The 18031-nt window shown below is 38.6% G+C and overlaps 2 protein-coding genes across 9 annotated transcripts in view; one reads left to right on the forward strand and one right to left on the reverse strand.

Annotated features, from left to right (window-relative positions):
- Positions 1 to 10396, forward strand: part of nav2a (neuron navigator 2a) — a 251668-nt gene extending 241272 nt beyond the window's left edge. For 6 of the 7 annotated variants that reach the window (XM_044135764.1, XM_044135719.1, XM_044135739.1 and 3 more), the window contains 12 exons: positions 107 to 260; positions 353 to 551; positions 1398 to 1498; positions 1578 to 1673; positions 2117 to 2291; positions 2475 to 2710; positions 3781 to 3932; positions 4119 to 4190; positions 4277 to 4473; positions 5434 to 5552; positions 5922 to 6122; positions 6724 to 10396. In XM_044135764.1, the coding sequence (XP_043991699.1) occupies positions 107 to 260; positions 353 to 551; positions 1398 to 1498; positions 1578 to 1673; positions 2117 to 2291; positions 2475 to 2710; positions 3781 to 3932; positions 4119 to 4190; positions 4277 to 4473; positions 5434 to 5552; positions 5922 to 6122; positions 6724 to 6849 (1828 nt within the window). In that variant the 3' untranslated portion in view covers positions 6850 to 10396. The remainder of the gene's footprint in view (positions 1 to 106; positions 261 to 352; positions 552 to 1397; positions 1499 to 1577; positions 1674 to 2116; positions 2292 to 2474; positions 2711 to 3780; positions 3933 to 4118; positions 4191 to 4276; positions 4474 to 5433; positions 5553 to 5921; positions 6123 to 6723) is intronic. The other variant, XR_006372495.1, reaches the window with a different exon arrangement.
- Positions 10397 to 11230: 834 nt separating this feature from the next.
- Positions 11231 to 16931, reverse strand: dbx1a (developing brain homeobox 1a). 2 transcript variants are annotated; one of them, XM_044140415.1, is made up of 4 exons: positions 16421 to 16931; positions 16228 to 16329; positions 12866 to 13068; positions 11231 to 11896 (listed from the first exon to the last, which is right to left on the reverse strand). In XM_044140415.1, the coding sequence occupies exons 1-4, from the start codon at positions 16719 to 16721 to the stop codon at positions 11603 to 11605; spliced, it is 900 nt and encodes a 299-aa protein (XP_043996350.1). In that variant the 5' UTR covers positions 16722 to 16931; the 3' UTR covers positions 11231 to 11602. The 2 variants fall into 2 exon arrangements, with proteins under 2 accessions (XP_043996350.1, XP_043996341.1); XM_044140406.1 differs by having other exon boundaries at positions 16228 to 16332.
- Between the last annotated feature and the right edge of the window lie 1100 nt (positions 16932 to 18031).

Below are 18031 nucleotides of genomic sequence, written 5' to 3' on the forward strand. Positions count from 1 at the left end.
TTGGGAGTCAGTATTGATGCATTTCTTATCAATTCCCACTCCCAAGTAAATATCCTGGTCAAAGGTGAATTCTCTGAATGATCTCAAACGGTTTGTGTTTTTGCAGATTGTCGGAGTGTTTGGACAGCGAGGCCGAGACGGTGATGCAGCTGCGGAGTGAACTCAGGGAAAAGGAGATGAAGCTGACCGACATCCGCCTGGAGGCCCTCAGCTCGGCGCATCAGCTGGACCAGCTTCGGGAGGCCATGAACCGCATGCAGGTCCGCAGATCCACAGAACCCAAACAGAGATAAACGGCTGAAACCTTGTTGTTTTCCTGCCGGTTAACGTTTTCTGGCTTTGGCTTGGACAGCTGGAGATCGAGAAGCTGAAGTCAGAGAACGACCGCCTGAAGCTGGAGAGTCAGGGCAGCAGGATGGGATCGCAGGCGTCCATCTCGGCGTCTCCTCCGCCTCACACACAGAGCCAGAGCGCGGGCCCTGCTGCGGGCCCCGCTGGGGGCCTGTCCCAGCACAGCCTCAACCTTACCACCAGCGAGTCGACCAGTCTGGGTGAGACACACGAGCTGGGTGCCTGGAAAACTTGACAAATAGGTTTTATCAACATATTCTGACTGAAGTTAGAATTCTGGAAAAGTCAAAACTTTGAGAGAAACGACTAAATTCTGAGATTAAAGTGAGAAACATTGAGAAAAAAAGTCAAAACTTTTGAGGAAAAAAAGTCTGATTTCTGAGTTTAAAGTGTTTCTACTCCTCTTCCATACTATAGTACTACAAAATAAAATTTTAAAGTTAAAATAAAGTCAGAATACTAAGGGGAAAAAAAGTCTGAGTTCTGATTTTAGAATTTTTACTAAAAAAGTTTAAATTCTGAGATTAAAGTTACAATTCTGAGAAAAAAGTCAGGATTCTGACAAGAAAAATTTTAACTCTGAGAAAACCATTTGAATTTTGAGATTTAAGTTTCTGTACTTTGGTGACCTAAAAAAAAAAATAAAAAATGTACATACAAGCAATTCAATTTCTGAAGAATATGCCACATGAAACTTTTTAAATATCCAAAATAAAATACAAACAATAATAATTAAAATGGATTATGGAATCTTTGCAACCAAAATTGTGTTTAAAGAAATATTAATTATTCAGCTTCAGCATAAAAAATAAGCAAAGAAGAACTGTTGTAAAAAAAGAAAACTAACTGCATTGTACTGTGTTAAATGTTTTCAGGGTTTTTCAGAATGGCGGCTTTTCAATTGTATTAAAGGGGACGATCTGTAGCTATAATTGTTCAACTGGAAATGATTTGAATTTATAATGTGATTAATTGATTTGTTACTTATTGTAATAGGCCTTTAAACTAAATAAAATAAAACCATATTTCATTTCTTTTCCCGCCAGATATGCTGCTGGAAGACACGGGCGGAGACGGTGGGATGAGGAAGGAAGGTCGACACGTAAAGATCGTTGTCAGCCTCGACGAGGAGATCAAATGGGGGGAGGTGAGACCTGCGTTATGACGCGAGTGGCGTAAAGAGAACGTCGGCCGCTCAGAGTCTGAAAGCTGCTTGTGTTTTTAAGGAGAGTCAATCTCGCCACTTCCTGATTGGTTGCATCGGAGTGAGCGGCAAAACGAAGTGGGATGTTTTGGATGGAGTGGTCCGACGCCTCTTTAAGGTAAATAAACACCTTTATGTACTTCCACTTTGGTGCCAACTGCTTCTTAAGGCGGCTTAAATAACGCTTAAAATGTCACTGTAACCCCTGGTAACCCCGGCGAAGCCCTGCTCGTTACCTAGCAACCTCAGCCAAGCCCAGACCGTTACCTAGCAACCCAAGCTGAGCTCCAGGACACTTCTCTGCAAAAACACAATATCTTATCCAAGTATTTTGGGGCTAGTTTCTAATGCAAATATCTTAGTACAATTAAAATAAGACAAAACTAACTCATATGAAGATTTATCCAACAACAGTTTATTTGGATTTAAAGTGACAGGAAGCCCTAAAACAGCTCATTGTATAGTAGCCAATAAACATATCCTAGCATAATACCGTTAGCTCTCATCCATTGTTCCACATCAATACATGAATCTAAAAACTGGTCCTTTAATCTTCTGCAGGAGTACATCACCCATGTTGACCCGGTGAGCCAGCTCGGCCTGAGCACAGACAGCGTTCAGGGATACAACATCGGTGAAATCCATCGGCCCAGCAGCTCCAGTACGGCCAGTACGCCTGAGCTGCTGCCCTGCGGCTACCTGGTGGGAGACAACACCATCAACATCCAGCTCAAAGGTACCACAGCCTGCACACTGCAAAAACACAAACTCTGACCAAGGATTTTTACTCTGGTTTCAATGCAATTATCTTAGCACACTTGAGATGAGACAAAACTATCTAGTTCTAGTTCCACTTGTAAGATCAACGTTCTCCCATGTTATCGTTGACTAAAAAGGTCCATGTTGTGTTTGCGTGTAGGCGCGAGCAGTGAAAACGTCGACTCTCTCGTGTTTGACACGTTGATCCCGAAGCCGATGCTGCAACGCTACGTCTCCCTGCTGAGGGAGCACAGACGGGTCATCCTGTCCGGGCCGAGCGGCACCGGGAAGACCTACCTGGCCAATCAGCTGGCGCGACACCTTCTGCTCCTCGAGGGCCGACCTCTGACCCCGAACGCTGTCATCACTTTCAACGTGGATCACAAGTCCAGCAAGGTAAAAGAATGCAGTTTGCATATTTTTCTTTTATCAGTTGCCCAGATTAAAAGCTACAATATGTAACTTTTATAAAATGTTTTTTGCATAAATTAGATAATCTGTGAAACAAAATGAGCTACTCTTTTCCCAGTCCTAACTAAAGACAACCAATCAGAGCCAGGAGGCGGGTCTTAGCTCTGTCAATCACTCCCACCATCAGAGCTAGACATAAATGCTAATGCTAGTTAGCATAGCTACGGATGACAGTGTATATACAGTGTTTCTGTAATGTTAAGTTATTTCTTCGCTATTAGCGCATTTAGCAGCGCATTCCTGAGACTGATTGACAGCACTAAGACCTTCCTCCTGGTTCTTATTGTTTTTGGTTGTAAATGGGGAATTTTTTCAGATGGCAATAAAAAAAATGGAGGGATAAATTTCCACCAAAACTGAGATGAACCTCAGAATTATTTTGAAAAATAACTTGAAAATTTCCGCATAAAAAGTTGACAATTTGCCAGAAAAAAAGACTCCTGTTTTTATCTTGTTCAGGGACACCTGGCCATGATTATCTGAGCTGCTCCTACAATTTGCCAGAAAAAAATGGCAAATTGTAGGAGCAAGTGTAAATTTTAGTTCTGCTGGTTTCTCTAGCCAGTTAATTGCAGTTATGTATCTTTCACTCTGGTTTCACACACGAAGGAAGGCGAGGGATGAAATTTTCTAAAGGAAAACTTTAGGAAATTTTCAAGTTTCAAAAGTCTGAAATTTTTGACTTTTGAAACTAAAAAATATCCAAGTTTTTTTGGTGGAAATTGACTCGTTATTTCATTTTTTTTTCTATCTACAACAGTCCTAATATGGCATCAGACAGCAAAAAGATGGAGGTTTTTTCACAGATTGCCCGTCATACACAGAAAACTGATTTTTTTATTTTTAATAAAAGTTACATACTGCTTTTTTACAAATACTTTTGAAGCTGCTTTTAAAAGTAATGAATCTCTTTGACACGGTTAATATTACAGAAAACATTCCTGGCGACTCTGTAGTCAAACTGTGGAGCTTAAACAAAAACTTTATTTCTTCAGGAACTTCGTCAGTACCTGTCAGGATTAGCCCAGCAATGCAGCAGTGTTTCTGGGGAAGACTGCCCCCTGGTGGTCATTCTGGACAACCTCCACCACGTCAGCTCTCTGGGAGAAATCTTCAATGGCCTCTTCAACTGCAACTACCAGCACTGGTCAGTTCAGCTTCATCTGCATAATAATGCACTTTGATGAAAAGTTATTTCTAAATTATTTTTGTCTTATTTCAATTGTACAAAGATATTTGCCCTACAAACTAGACCAAAAATGTCTTGGTAGGATTTTGTTTTTCCAGAGTGCAGAGTTGTGAGTAAAAGCTGTAAATTTTTTGCTCCTTTCAGTCCTTACATTATCGGCACCATGAGCCAAGCCACATCTTCAGCTCCAAACCTGCAGCTTCATCATAACTTCCGGTATATTACCAAACTACTAGTGAGATCCTCCTTCCACTGAACATTCACTCTAAACCGAATGCTCATGCTGTATGTTCTTTATGAAGGTGGGTCCTGTGTGCCAACCACACTGAGCCAGTAAAGGGATTCCTTGGTCGTTACCTGAGGAGGAAGCTAATAGAGATGGAGATCGGCAGCCGGACCCGAAACGCAGAGCTGGTGAAGATCATGGACTGGGTGCCTCGGGTTTGGCACCATCTGAACCGCTTCCTGGAGACTCACAGCTCCTCTGACGTCACAATCGGTGAGAAGACGCACAGTTAGCATTGCAAAACAAAAAGTCCTACCAAGAATTTCGGTCATTATCTTGGTACACTTGAAATACAAGAAAGTGAATTTACTGGTAACTTTTCAGCAACTTATAGCAGCTGGTTTTAAATAAATATTTCTTTAATATTGATGAAAACGTTCTAATTCAAGTGGAAAATTATTTCACTTATAACAAGATATTTTCCCATGTTTAGTGAAATAATCTGCCAATGCAACTAGTAGTTTTTCATCAATATTAAGCAATTATCCACCTAAAATAAGCTCTTACATCTTGATACAAAGCTACTTATTAGCTACATGGTAAAATAAAAAAACGGGTTGGGCTTTGTTGGGGTTGCTAGGTAACGGGCTAGGCTTTGCTGGGGTTGCTAGGTAACGGGCTATGCTTTGCTGGGGTTTCCAGTACAAGTATCTTAGTAAACTTGAGTTAAGAAAAAGTAACTTACAAGTAACTTTTCAGCAAGATAGTAAATAATATGCAAATATAAGTGAGTAATTTCTTAATATTGATGAAAAAGGTTTAGTTATAAGTGAATCTATCAGTGGAACCAGTACTTTTTCATCAATAGTAAGAAATTACTTAAAACAAGTTATGTTAGTCTTTTTTGAAGTGTGTTAAGATATTTTCTCTAAGAGGAGCTGTGGTGGCGCAGGGGTTAAACACAACCCACATAAAAAGGCCTTAGTCTTCGACACAGCTGTCACAGGTTCGATTCCCAGCCTCGTGACCTTTACCCCATGTCTTCCCTTTCTCTCATTATCCTACTGTCCTGTCCTAACACTTTCAAATACAGGCCACTAGAGACAAATATATTTAAATATATATTCACTAGACATTAGACAACAATACTTGGTAAGATTTAGTGTATTTGCAGTAAAGGTAATAGATTGGAGGCAGATCTGGGTGTTAACGTGTTGGTTCTGTGGACTGCAGGACCCCGCCTCTTTCTGTCGTGCCCCATGGACGTGGAGGGATCCAGGGTTTGGTTTACTGACCTGTGGAATTACTCCATCATCCCCTACATGCTGGAGGCCGTACGCGAAGGACTGCAGGTAACAGAGCTGAGCGGCCGAGTTCAATATTTACAGACCCTGAACAATCATCATTTTCTGCTTGTTTCTATTTGATTCTGCTATTTTATTATTTAAATATACTTATTGTTTTTTTTTTCCACTGCCCTCAAGAGTTGCTATTGTTTTATTAATGGAACTTAATTGAGGAAAAAGTATTAGTTCTGTTAGCAGATTATATCAGTTGTAACAGGAAAAAACCCTTCTTAAGATTTTGTTTTTTGCTGTGTGAGATACAAATCTGTGCTCATCATTCTTCATGAGCTTGAAATTGTCCAACCTGAACTAAAAATCACCATTTTAGAAGCTTTCCTCAGATTCTCCTTGTGACTGTTTGGTTTTTCCGTGCAGCTGTACGGCCGCCGGGCAGCGTGGGAGGATCCAGCAGCCTGGGTGATCGACTCGTACCCCTGGTCATCGACGCCACCGCCGGGCGACTGGCCACCGCTGCTGCAGCTCCGCCCAGAAGACGTCGGCTTTGACGGCTACTCTGCACCAAGAGAAGGAGTCAGGAAAGAGCCGCCGCAAAGCGACAGCGATGCAGATCCACTGGTGAGCAAAAGCAGCAGTGTTTAAAGTCAGATTAAAGTGGACAAAGTTCTCAACTACAAGTGAAAGTTGCCCTTAAAGTTTACTCACTTAAAGGTTCAAAAGTACAAATAATATTTTCTCCTGTTAGTATGTTGCTTTATGCTAAATCATCTAATGTTTTGCAACAAAGTTTACACCAGCTGCAATGTAATGAAAAATGACATATGTTTCAATTATTCATTTTTTATTGTCCCAATCCAAAAAAAGAGAAACTTTTTTTCTTCGACAGCAGCCATCAGATAGTAAAAAGAATTAATTTCTGCAAAACAAAATCCATTAAACATGGAAATTTCTTAGTTAGAAAAGTAAAAAAAATTGCTAAAAAAAACTGTCAGTTTCAAAATTCAAAAAATTTTAATCTATTTGACATTTGAAACTGAGAGATTTCCAGGGTTTTTTTCTAAAAGCTTTCTGATTAATTTCATTCTTGAACTACTGCTGAGTCTCAAGACAAAATCAGCCAAAGGGCCACATGTGGCCCGCGGGCCACGCTTTGGACACCTCTGAGCTAAAGCTTCTCGTTTTTCTCGTCCTTCCAGCTGACTTTTGTTTCTGTCGGCAGATGAATATGCTGATGCGCCTGAAGGAAGCGGCGACGTCATCGAGCCCTCAGAGCTACGACAGCGACTCCAACAGCAACAGTCACCATGACGACATCCTCGACTCATCGCTGGAGTCGACCTTATGACATCGCAGAAGCACAAAAGCTTGACTCTTTCTACGCCGTTCTCACCGTGATGAGAACTTCCTGGCACAAAATGCAGCCACATTTATCTGGGTGCAGGTAACCCAAGTGTTTAAAAAAAAAAAAAAAAACACGTTTCTTCAGCACTGCCGTGATTTTTTTATTTATTTTTTCCTTCACCGCTGTGGCCCCGGGTTCCTCTGTCAGGAGTCTGACGACTGCTTCAGCAGAAAGTAGAAGCACACAGCCTGTGCCTGTTGATGAGGCGTCCCGGTTACCATTATCATAAGTCAACGGTTTACTTTAACACCAGCCAAGTGATCGACATCCTCCCCCGTGCTGCAGCGCACCGGACCCGCCTGCAGGTGGCGATCCAACCCATGCTCTCTTGCACTGTGAGCCGGCGCAGCGACCCACTGCTGGATGATGAACAATCAGCTCGTCCTCTGCAGACCTAACCAGCCAAAGTGAATTTTCAGTTCAAAACCCAACATTTTATTTCTGAAAATACACTGCAAAAAGTTTATTTTTTGGTTTAGTTTTTAGTAATAAGACAAAACTATCTTTTCAGCAAGACAGAAGAGATTAATTTAAGCAAATAATTCCTAAATATTGATGAAACAAAGTACTTGTTCCACTGGCAGATTATTTCTCTTACATCATGGGATGAGAATCAACAAATATGTGCTGCTATGAACTATCAATACTTAATAATACGTCTTATTTTGTTTTATGATCTAATTAAACTATTACACAAGACACATTGTTATAATTAAGCCTACGTTTTTCTGAGTAACATTTTAAATTTTGTTATATTTGTCAACAGATTCCTATAGTCATTCTTTAAATGCAGATATTAGGAAATTATATTTGTAGCAAATTGTGTATTTTGGCTATTGGACAAGATCCTAATTTGACACAGATTTTTTTTTAATTTCTGTAATAAAGAGAAAAAATGGAGCAGAAAATGTGTCATATTTACTCTAAAACTTGAATGAAAAATGTGAAAAATTTAGTTTTTTCAGATTTTTGTACTTCTATTTTGGTTTCTACTGATAATAAAAACAACCCAAACTCTTAAAACCCCAAAAAGACTTTTTTTTAACAACATTTAAATGTTTTTTTTTTTTTTTTATAGTGTCTGGAAAATGGACTGCTTCAAAAACTTCCGGAATGTAACATCTCAAATCAGCAGGCACTGCCCGTTACCTAGCACTTAAATACATAGTATGTTAAAAAGAATTCAATATGAAAATAAAACAGGACATACAGCACAAGATGTTGAATGACTGCCGGAAAAAACAAGTGTCTTGTTGAAACCACTTTCTGCATTCTTATTGGTTGGGCAGGAGGTTCTACTTCTGCTTTTCAAAGATCTGCAGACTAAAATCTCAATATTTATGATTGATTTTGTGGCAAAAATGTATCAAACATGTTTTGTATCGCCTACAGACCGATCCTAACCTGTTCAGGGAAGCATCAGAGGTGACTATGAAGCTGAAATTCACTTTGGAGGGATTTGTCCTTTAAATGGCTGGCTGAGATGATCTGTGTCCTGATTTCTTCTCTAATTCATCGCTTCTTTCTTTGAGCCCTCTGATCTCTCTTCGCACATTTGGCCCATGCAGGCTTTTGTAGCACAAATCTCCTTGTGGTGCTGGACTGAGTTCCAACAAACAATGCCTTACTCTTTGCTACCAGACTACGTGCATTAGCTGATTTTGTTTTTGTCTGAATGGCTGTAAAACGTAACAGGGCTCCAAAAGTCGTCCTCTCCTCGAGCGGCTGCAGTTATCGAGGAGCGCCGTCGACCTCTCATATCAATCACCGTTGCCGTGGGAACGTTGAATAGATGCGAATCAGAAGCAGTACTTTTGGATTAAAGATCTATTTTTTGTTTGTTGCTCTTTTTGCATGAGTGGTCTGACAAGATTGTAAATATGAACTGCAAGACAGGAAAATATTTCAGTGTGTTTTGGTGCTTAAAATCAGAACCTGTTGGTGACTGAGGCAAGTCAAAGACTTGATTTTATACCTCATCTCCCATCTTTTAACTGTTTTCTTTTCATTGTTTTGTTCTGATTATCAACAAAACTCAGACATGTTTAACTAGTTTTAAAGCTGCTTTGTTTATATAAAAAAATATACGTAAGAGGTTATTAATATAAAAGGTACGTGTGAAAAATGAGTAAAACTGGTTTGGCATGTTTATAACTTTAAACCCTTCTCTTTTCTCCCTTAAACCTTCAAGCCTGCCTTCAGAGAGGCTCAAAGCCAGAGAATTAAAGTCCATAGTTTCAGTATTTTACTCACCGATCCTATGCAACATTTAATCCAGAAATGAAAACTGAACATATGTTTGTCCCCCAGTTTGAAGATGTTTTGCATGGCACCAGCTTTCTGGCCAGCATTCTGTGACAGCGTATTATGACCATAAAAAGGAGTAAGTTTCTGCCAAATAAAAAACTCAGAAATTTTCAAATTAATCTGAGAAATTTTTAGAAAAAAATTCGGAAATTTCTGAGTTTGAAAAATCAAAAATTCACAAAAAGAAATCTCTGAAATTTTCTAGAAAAGTTTTTGCAATTTCCGAGTTTCAAGTTAAATAGTTGCTAGAAAAAGAAAAACTCAGAAACTTTGAAATTAATTTCAAAAAATTGTGAGAAAGAAAGATTGAGGTCGCTGTCAGAAATAACAAATTTTTGACTTTTAGAGCTCAAAAATTTCCCACAAATTTCTCAGTTTCAAGTCAAAAATTTGCAAAGAAAACAAAACAAAAAAACCTACAAAGTTGAGATTAATTTTTAAAGCAAAACCTTGAAAGTATAAAGTGAAACATTTGTAATAAAAATCAAAAATTTTTAGAAAAGTTTTTCCTTGCAAAAATGAATAAGAAAATATCCAATTTGGAAATTAATTTCAGAAATTTTTATAGAAAAAAACTTAAAAATGTTTTAGTTTCAAGTCAAACATTTCCATGTAAATTGAATTTTTTTTATAAGTCTAAAAAAATGTATAGAAAAAAAATCCTTTTTATGGAAATTTTCAGGGATTAATCTCACATTTTAAGGGTTTTTTGGCAGAAATTTGACCCTGATACACTATCTTAGTTCTCATTGTCTTTGTGTTTTCTGGTTGCTTTAGTTTTAATCCCGCTGCTCTTGTTGCAAGCACAAAACGTTCTGCAAGTCCGTGCAAAGCCAGCTCTGTTAGGTGTGAATGTCTGAAGCCTTTGACTGGTCCATCATTTTATTACTCACAAACTTAATGAATGTTTAGATTTCATAGCCATGTACATTTTTATATGTAAGATAACTTTGTAAATAGCTGTTGATCTTGCAGCATTTTGATGACTTTTTTAGTCGATTTGGTATAATACTTGAAAATTGGTATTTTGTGTACAGTCTCTTTGTGTCAGAGCAGATCGATGCAGTTTGTCATCACTTGTTTGTCATCACTTGTTTGTCCAGGACTCAGAGAATTGAATCTGATATCACTGTACTAGTCTTAAGTTATTGTGATTCAATAAATTTATTAATTTATAACTGAATTGTGTCCATTTGTATTTACAGTCCTGATCTCACCACGATTCACAACATTATTTTTGTTTTTTTGGCATGTAATTTGATCTTGAACAATTCTAAAATAATACAGACCAACCCCAGATTAAAAGAGCAAAGACTAGAACAGATTAACTACTGTTCAGGTTTAAATGCAATCCACATCCCACGGCAGTTTATTAGCTGCCATCAGGATGTGTTTTGGATCAAGACTACTTTTTAGACTCGTGTTCTTCCAACCCAGAAATGGAATTAGACCAGAGGATACTTATCCACCCTGAACAGGAGCAGCTAGTTTACATTCTTTAGATCAGCAATTGTTTCACTTTGCTATTCTATTAAAATTATTTGGATCCAAACTGGGCTGCACAGTGGCGCAGTTGGTAGAGCTGTTGCCTTGCAGCAAGAAGGTCCTGGGTTCGATTCCCGGTCCGGGGTCTTTCTGCATGGAGTTTGCATGTTCTTCCTGTGCATGGTGGGTTCTCTCTGGGTTCTCCGGCTTCCTCCCACAGTCCAAAAACATGATTGTCAGGTTAATTGATTTCTCTAAATTCTCCCTAGGTATGAGTGTGTGTGTGTGTGCATGGTTGTTTGTCTTGTATGTCTCTGTGTTGCCCTGCGACAGACTGGCGACCTGTCCAGGGTGAACCCCGCCTCTCGCCCGGGACGCAGCTGGAGAGGAACCAGCAACCCTCCTGACCCCATTAGGGACAAAGGGTGTTCAGAAAATGGATGGATGGATGGATCCAAACTCATTAAAATATTTTTAATTTATTCCTTCCTGCTCAGATGTGCGTTGCATAAAACAAACATTTAGCCTTGAATCATTTGCAGCTTTATTTGGTGTTTGTACAAAAGTGGTGAAATAAAACATATATACAAGACATAATACAACATACATAAACAAATTTATATAAATTATTAACGAAATAGCTACATTTTCTCAATAAACAACTCTATTCAGTGTCGGGATGAAAGTAACTCAATATTCTTGGCATAAAACTTCCATACAAATTGTACAAAATACTGTACAGTTGAACAAAGCTGTGCAAAAACAGCAAACGCTCTCAGAAGCAGAACCTGTCCAGTGTGCGCAATGCAACAAAACAGACACACATGTAGTGAGTTGTTACAAATCGGTTCACATTCACATAAAAACAACTCGCAAATTATAAGTTCACATAAAGAAAAATAAATTAAGAGACCGTTATTTCTTCGTCGTCTGACTCTGAGAAGTCTGAGTGTTTACTGGACATGGAAGGCGAGGAAATGCTGCATCCTGCCACGCTCATTCTCTCTCTTCTAAGCTCCTCGTCCTCCTCCTCTTCCTCTTCGTCCTCAGCGGAGGATTTCTTGCCCACGTCGCTGAGGTCTGGGTGGGGGTTGGATTTGGTGGGAAGGGTCTGCTCTCGGCAGCCGCCGGACGACAGCAGCTCCCGCTCTTTGGAGTTCCTCCACTTCATCCGGCGGTTCTGGAACCAGATTTTCACCTAACGGGGCAAAAAGAGGACGGTGAGTGAAGAATAAGAAAAAAGAAAGATGGAAATAGCTATGCTTGATGACGACTTATTAGCGTCCAGAAATTTTCTAGAGAAAAATGGAAGATTTCTGAGTTCCAAAAGTTTAAAATTTGCAAGAAAATTTTTTTATTTTTAGACTAATAGCAGAAAATTTCAGGGGAAAAAAGTTGACATTTCTGAGCTCCAAATTTTACATTTTGTGAAAAAAGCAACTCATAAATCTTTTAGATTACATTTTTTCTTGCGAATTATTTAATAAACTTTTCTCAGTTGAAAAAGTATCAAATTTGAGTTAAAAAACTAGACAATTTTTTTTCTTAGCTCATAAAGTTGACAATTTTCATTTTTTTAGGTTTCCAATATCTCCAAGTTCTTTCTCGAACATTTCTGAGCTTAAGCTGAAATTTTGTTTATTTTTTCTCATAAAATTTTAACGTTTTGAGAAATTTTTTAAGAAAATTTTTTTGTTGGTTTTTTGGGGAAATTTACTCCATTTTTCTATCTGCACAGGCCCTAACAAGCCGTTGTAGCTTTTCCTTTACAAATATGCACAAATGTTTGTCAATATTCTCCTAATATTGATAAAGCACAATTTTAAATAAGATTAAATAAGAAACACAACTAAAATCCCACCTGAATAAGTTTGTTCACACTTAAAGTCATTAAAAACATTCTGCCCCATCCTCCTCCTACCACTTCCTGTCTTCTTTGTCATTTCCTACAGTTGTAATATCCGGTTTTTGAACATGTGACTTGAGTGATGCAAAAACAAGTGTTTCCACTGCAGTTTTTTGAAATGTACTAATTTCAGTATGGCAGAAAAACTTGAGTTTTATCTAAATTTGTGTTTCCAGTAAGCATAATTCCAGTTCACGCATTTTTCAATGGAAGCGTACCTAGCACAAGTTGCACACATTTTTTCTACAGATGTAATTTTACCTGTGAGTCTTTAAGGCCCAGTTTGGACGCCAGTTTCTTCCTGTCGGGTTTGCTGATGTATTTCTGTTTCTGGAACATTTTCTCCAGAGCTTTGCGCTGAATGTCGGAGAACACGGCCCTCCTCAGCATTCCTCTGCGGGGTTTTCCTCTGGCGGCCAGGGGCCACGAAAAGGTCCCAGGGATGGGAACAACGGAGGATGTTGCTGCAAAACAAAAACGAATAAAAAAATTACAACTTCTTTAAAGAAGTTCATGTCTAAAACCACAAAAACTCTTAAAACTTCTCATAACTTCATGAAATCTCACAATGCAATCAATAATCATGAATAAATGTGGGTTTAGCTGGAATTACAAGTTTATCACATGTAAACATCCAAAGTGCTACTTTGATATTAGCTGAATAGATTAATGGTTCCATTTGTGTTTATTTATTTATTCTGCTTGCATCTAACATCTGAATGTATGTATGAGCACCAATCACTGGATCTTTGGTTAGACTTTATCACCGAAATGCAAAAACAAATGAGTGACAGAAACGACCCAACTCCAGTGTTTATTTATAGCGTTCATTTAGGGCTACTTAAATATATATATTTTTTTACTTTTTTAAAATATTGAAGTCAGAATTATGAGGAAAAAAGTCAGAATTTGGTGTAGGGGGTGAGAATCAGAATTCTGAGGAAAAAAAAATTTAATTCTGAGAAAAAGTCAAAATTCTAGAAAGAAATTCAGAATTCTGAGGAAAAAAATCAGATTTCAGAGAAAAAAAGTCAGAACCGTGAGATTAAAGTCCACATTCTGAGAAAAAAAAGTCCAAATTCTTTTTTTTCTTTTCTAGTAGGCACTAATCTGCTTTCATAGAGGCTCATAGGCAAATGCCAGATTTCACTCAAAAATGCCACAATCTACTGAATATTTATACATACTTTCATTTAAGTAATTGTGTTAATTACATAAAATAATACAGTAAATATATTAAAAATTTGTCAAATTGATTATAGCCTGACTTTACTGTGTTATTTCAGTGTTAATTTATTAATTTCATAATTTATGCTCCACTAAATCATAAAAAAATGTAAACTCTGAGTCATGAAATAGACCCAACAGCTGACAGCAACAACTAAACCAACTGAGTTAAACAAATTAAACGTCATAAGCTATTTACATAGAATGAATAAAATATGTAATATTTGCATTGAATTATTCATAACTGCTTTGTTATGTAAATAAACATTTAAACGCTTGGACTTTTGAAATGTTTGTCCACATATGAATCAAAACGACGCCTCAGTTTTCAGGGATTTTTTTGGGTCTCCGTTTTGAGTGAAATGGCACGAGGTGACTAATTAGCACATTGGTCGGTCCTCGAGCGCATTGGTATGTTAAAGAGGCAGCGCACCCTTAAAGGAGCCCTGCGAGGGCGGATAGAGGAGTTAATAAACCGTGAACGGTAATTGTGTAGTAATGAACTAACGCAGAAAAGACTGTGGACAGGCGGCGAAGGCCATATATTATCGCAACAAAAGGAGATTTACACTTTCAAACTAAACACAACTGCATACCAGAATACTGATGCCTGGCGGGGGGAAGAGAGGAGTGCGGGGGAACGGGGAATGGTGCGTTTTTTCTCCTTCTTCTTGTCCTCAAATCATTTTCATTAAATGAACACGAAAAGCTTTTCAGGACGCTGGAGTTGTTTTGTTGAGGCACTGAGCTGAGCCCATGAAAAGACTCCTTCTCCATTATGATTAGTCTGAATGAAAGCGACTTTATAGACTTTTCTAAGGGATTATTCTTTATCTCAACTCGTTCGCTGGCCCGGATAGAGAATACAGGAACGTTTAGGGCGCACTATGCGGGGTGTAGACAGGGAGGAGTTGCGAAGTTGGACGATTTTTTGGGTGAAATTTGCTTTATGGACGCGGTAGAGTCAGGAACAACAACCCTCTATGTGGTCTTGTGAGAATATTGAAAACGCTCAATAGCGCCTAATAGGGAAATTAGTGCATGACTAGTTGGCCCGCCTGGTAAAAGTCACTCTCCGGGGTGTGTGGGTGGTTCGACCGGTGGGAGCTGACCGAATTGGTCACGGTGCAGCCGGGCTTTGTTGCCACCGGGCCGCTGTGGGAAAACGCAGGCCCGGAGAAATGCCAAGAACGCCCCCCAATGGGAAGCAGGGGGACCATAACCCGCCACCCCGCCTCAAATTTAGAGCGTGACGATTTGGGATAATTGGTTAATTAGGGGGTGGGTGGGTATTCCCTGACAGGGTTCAGAGCCGGCGGTCCCCATTAATGAGACAGTGATTTCTTCTTTTCTGGCTATTTGCCCCCTTTTCTTCTCACATTTTTGTTAAAATATATGACAGAGGTGACAGCGGTTCAGGTTTAAATGCAATTAGCTCTGTTTCCATTACAAATGTTCGCAAAACTTTGTCGATATTCCCCATTCATAAAAACACAATTGCATTAAACAAGATACACAATTAAAATCACAACTGAATAAGTTTTTTTTCACTCTATAAGTCATTATAAACATCATCCTTCTACTTCCTGTCTTCTCCGTTGTTTCCGTCAGTAGTAACATCCGGTTTTTGTGTGATGTGGAAAAAAGTTTTTCCATGGTAGGTTTGCGAAATACGTTTTACATCGGCATATTAGGCCCGTTTTAGATGGAAGAAAATAAGTAAATTTCCACCAGACACTAATTAATTTTTAGATTAATCTCAGAAATTTTCTGGAAAAAAAGTAAAGTTTCTGAGCTTAAAATTGGAAAATTTTAGAAGAAAAAAACATGAAACTTTAATCAGCTCCAAAAGTTTAACCCCTTGAGAGTAAAAGCTCAGAAATTTTGAGACTAATCTCAGATGTTTTCTAGAAAAACATGTCAGTTTTTAATCTCCAAAAGTCGAAAATATGCAAGAAAATAACTCCTGTCTTGGGATTAATCTCAGAAATTTTCTATCAAAAGCAATAACATTCCAGAGCTCAGAAAGTTGCAAATTTACAATGAAAAATCAGAGAAATGTTCTAGAAAATATTAGAAAATTTCTGAGTTTAAAAAGTAAAAAAAAAAAAAAAAAAAAAAGATTCTACATTTGAGAATTTTATGAGTTTCAACAGTGGAAAGTGTCTGACTTTTGAAACTGAAATTTCAAGTTCTAGAAGATATCTGACACAATTTTGAGTTTTTTGGCGGAAGTTACTCATTTTTCCTTTCTACAATTTTCCTAATTCACCCTAATTGCCGAAAACCACAGCTCAAAAACTTTTTTTAAATCAAGTTTTGCAAATTCCTTACGCAATTTTATTTTTGTAACTCCAATTTGAGCTATTGTATGATCAATGCAAACGCATGCCTACCTGGTAAATATGGCGTCCTAAATATGGGGTGGAAGGTTCCGTCAAAGCAGGGGACTGGGAAGGTCTTGGAGTGGAGACTGTGGATTGCTGGAGGTGAGGATGCTGCTGAGGAAACGTGACGTGTTAGAAAATGATTTCTGCGTCAAATAAAAAAAGCCACCAGTTCAAATTAATGCATTCTCTTTCTACTCACCTGTCTTTGGTGACGGAGCCAGGATCGCGCTCACTCCAAACTTGAGGAAACTTGGATCCTTTGAGGTTTTGGGCGAGCAGGAGTCGCGCGTCACCGCGGAGGCTCCGTTATAGGACGCGGCGGGCAAGGAGGCGCCGACCGGCGGGGCAGTTCGGTTTATGAAGGCGGTGGGTCGGCTTATCCGCAGCAGGTCCTCTACCAAGAAGCTGGAGTGAGCCGGGAAGGCGGCCGGCAGAGCCGCGGCAGGTCGGTACAGCCCCGGGTAAAGAGCGGGAGGCGCTAGGACACTTGGGATCATCATAATCCCGGCGTTAGGGCGGAAAAATAAAAAAGTTTAAGTTTGGAATCAGAAATACTCCGTGAATCAGTCCTGCGAACTGTTCTGGCTTCGTCACTCTAGGGAGAGGAGTTTTATAGTTGGCTGCCCCCCTTCAGCCCTCCTCTGGGAGCGGAGAGACCCAACAATGGAGCGCAACAAAGTTCTCCACATGGGTCGCTTTCATGACCGTTGATTGGCCGCAGCGCGCAATTTATGATTGCATTAGTCTTCATAATCAAGCGGTGGAGAAAGTAAAGCGCACAAAGGAGGGGCAGTCATCAATTCTCCATGTTGGCCACTTTCCTTTTAGTTTGTTTCGTTTGGCAAAGGCAAACGAAGTAACGTATAAAACAAGAGGGTGAATTATTCTTTTTTATGCACGATTTAAACATGAATAACTTTCAAATAAAAAGCGTACACTGCAAAAACAGATCATCTTACCAAGTATTGTTGTAGTGCAAATATGTTAGTACACTGGGAATAAGACAAAACTAACTTAAAAGTAACTTTTCAGTTACAGCAGATTGCTTAAGTGAATAATTTCTATATTGCTGAAAAAGTTGCAGTTGCAATGGAAGATTATTTCATTAATAACATGAGAAAAATGTCTTGTTATAATTGAAATGATCTGATAATGAAACTAGTATTTGTTCATCAATATCAACTAATTCTTGACTCCAAACAAGCTCCTATAACTTGATGAAAAGTTACTTTTAAGTTAGTTTTGTCTTATTTTAAGTATTCTAAGATATTTGCACTAGAATATACCAAAATTACTTATTTTGTGTTTTACATAACATAACTATTATAAGCATAATCTAACAATAAATACCATAGTTTGAGCTTTTATCAGCGTTAATTGTTCATTTAAATCAGAGGCAAACAAAGTGAGTCTGAGGAAACACTGCAAAAACATCCAATTTAGTGCAAACATCTTAGTACTGTTAAATTAACAAAACTAACTCACAAGTAACTTTTCAGAAGGATATTGGAGCTTATTTTAAGTAAATTATTTACTACCATGAGACACTTTCTCATTAATCTACTGTTAAAATCAATATTAGACAAAGTTCCAGTTTCTTGTTGAAAAGTTCCTTTTAAGTTGATTTAGTGTTATTTCTATGGAGCACCAAAACTACTTGGTAAGATTTAGTGTTTTTGCAGTGCGCAGAATAACCAAATAAACCCACCCGCCCCCGTTCCTGGCAACATCTCTCATGTAAATCAGCTTTAGGGTTTCATGGGATTCTCAACACTCAATCTGCCTCTCGTCATGGAATAATGTCTTAAAC

The sequence above is a fragment of the Gambusia affinis genome, linkage group LG02 (genome assembly GCF_019740435.1).
Source record: "Gambusia affinis linkage group LG02, SWU_Gaff_1.0, whole genome shotgun sequence".
Taxonomy (NCBI): domain Eukaryota; kingdom Metazoa; phylum Chordata; class Actinopteri; order Cyprinodontiformes; family Poeciliidae; genus Gambusia; species Gambusia affinis.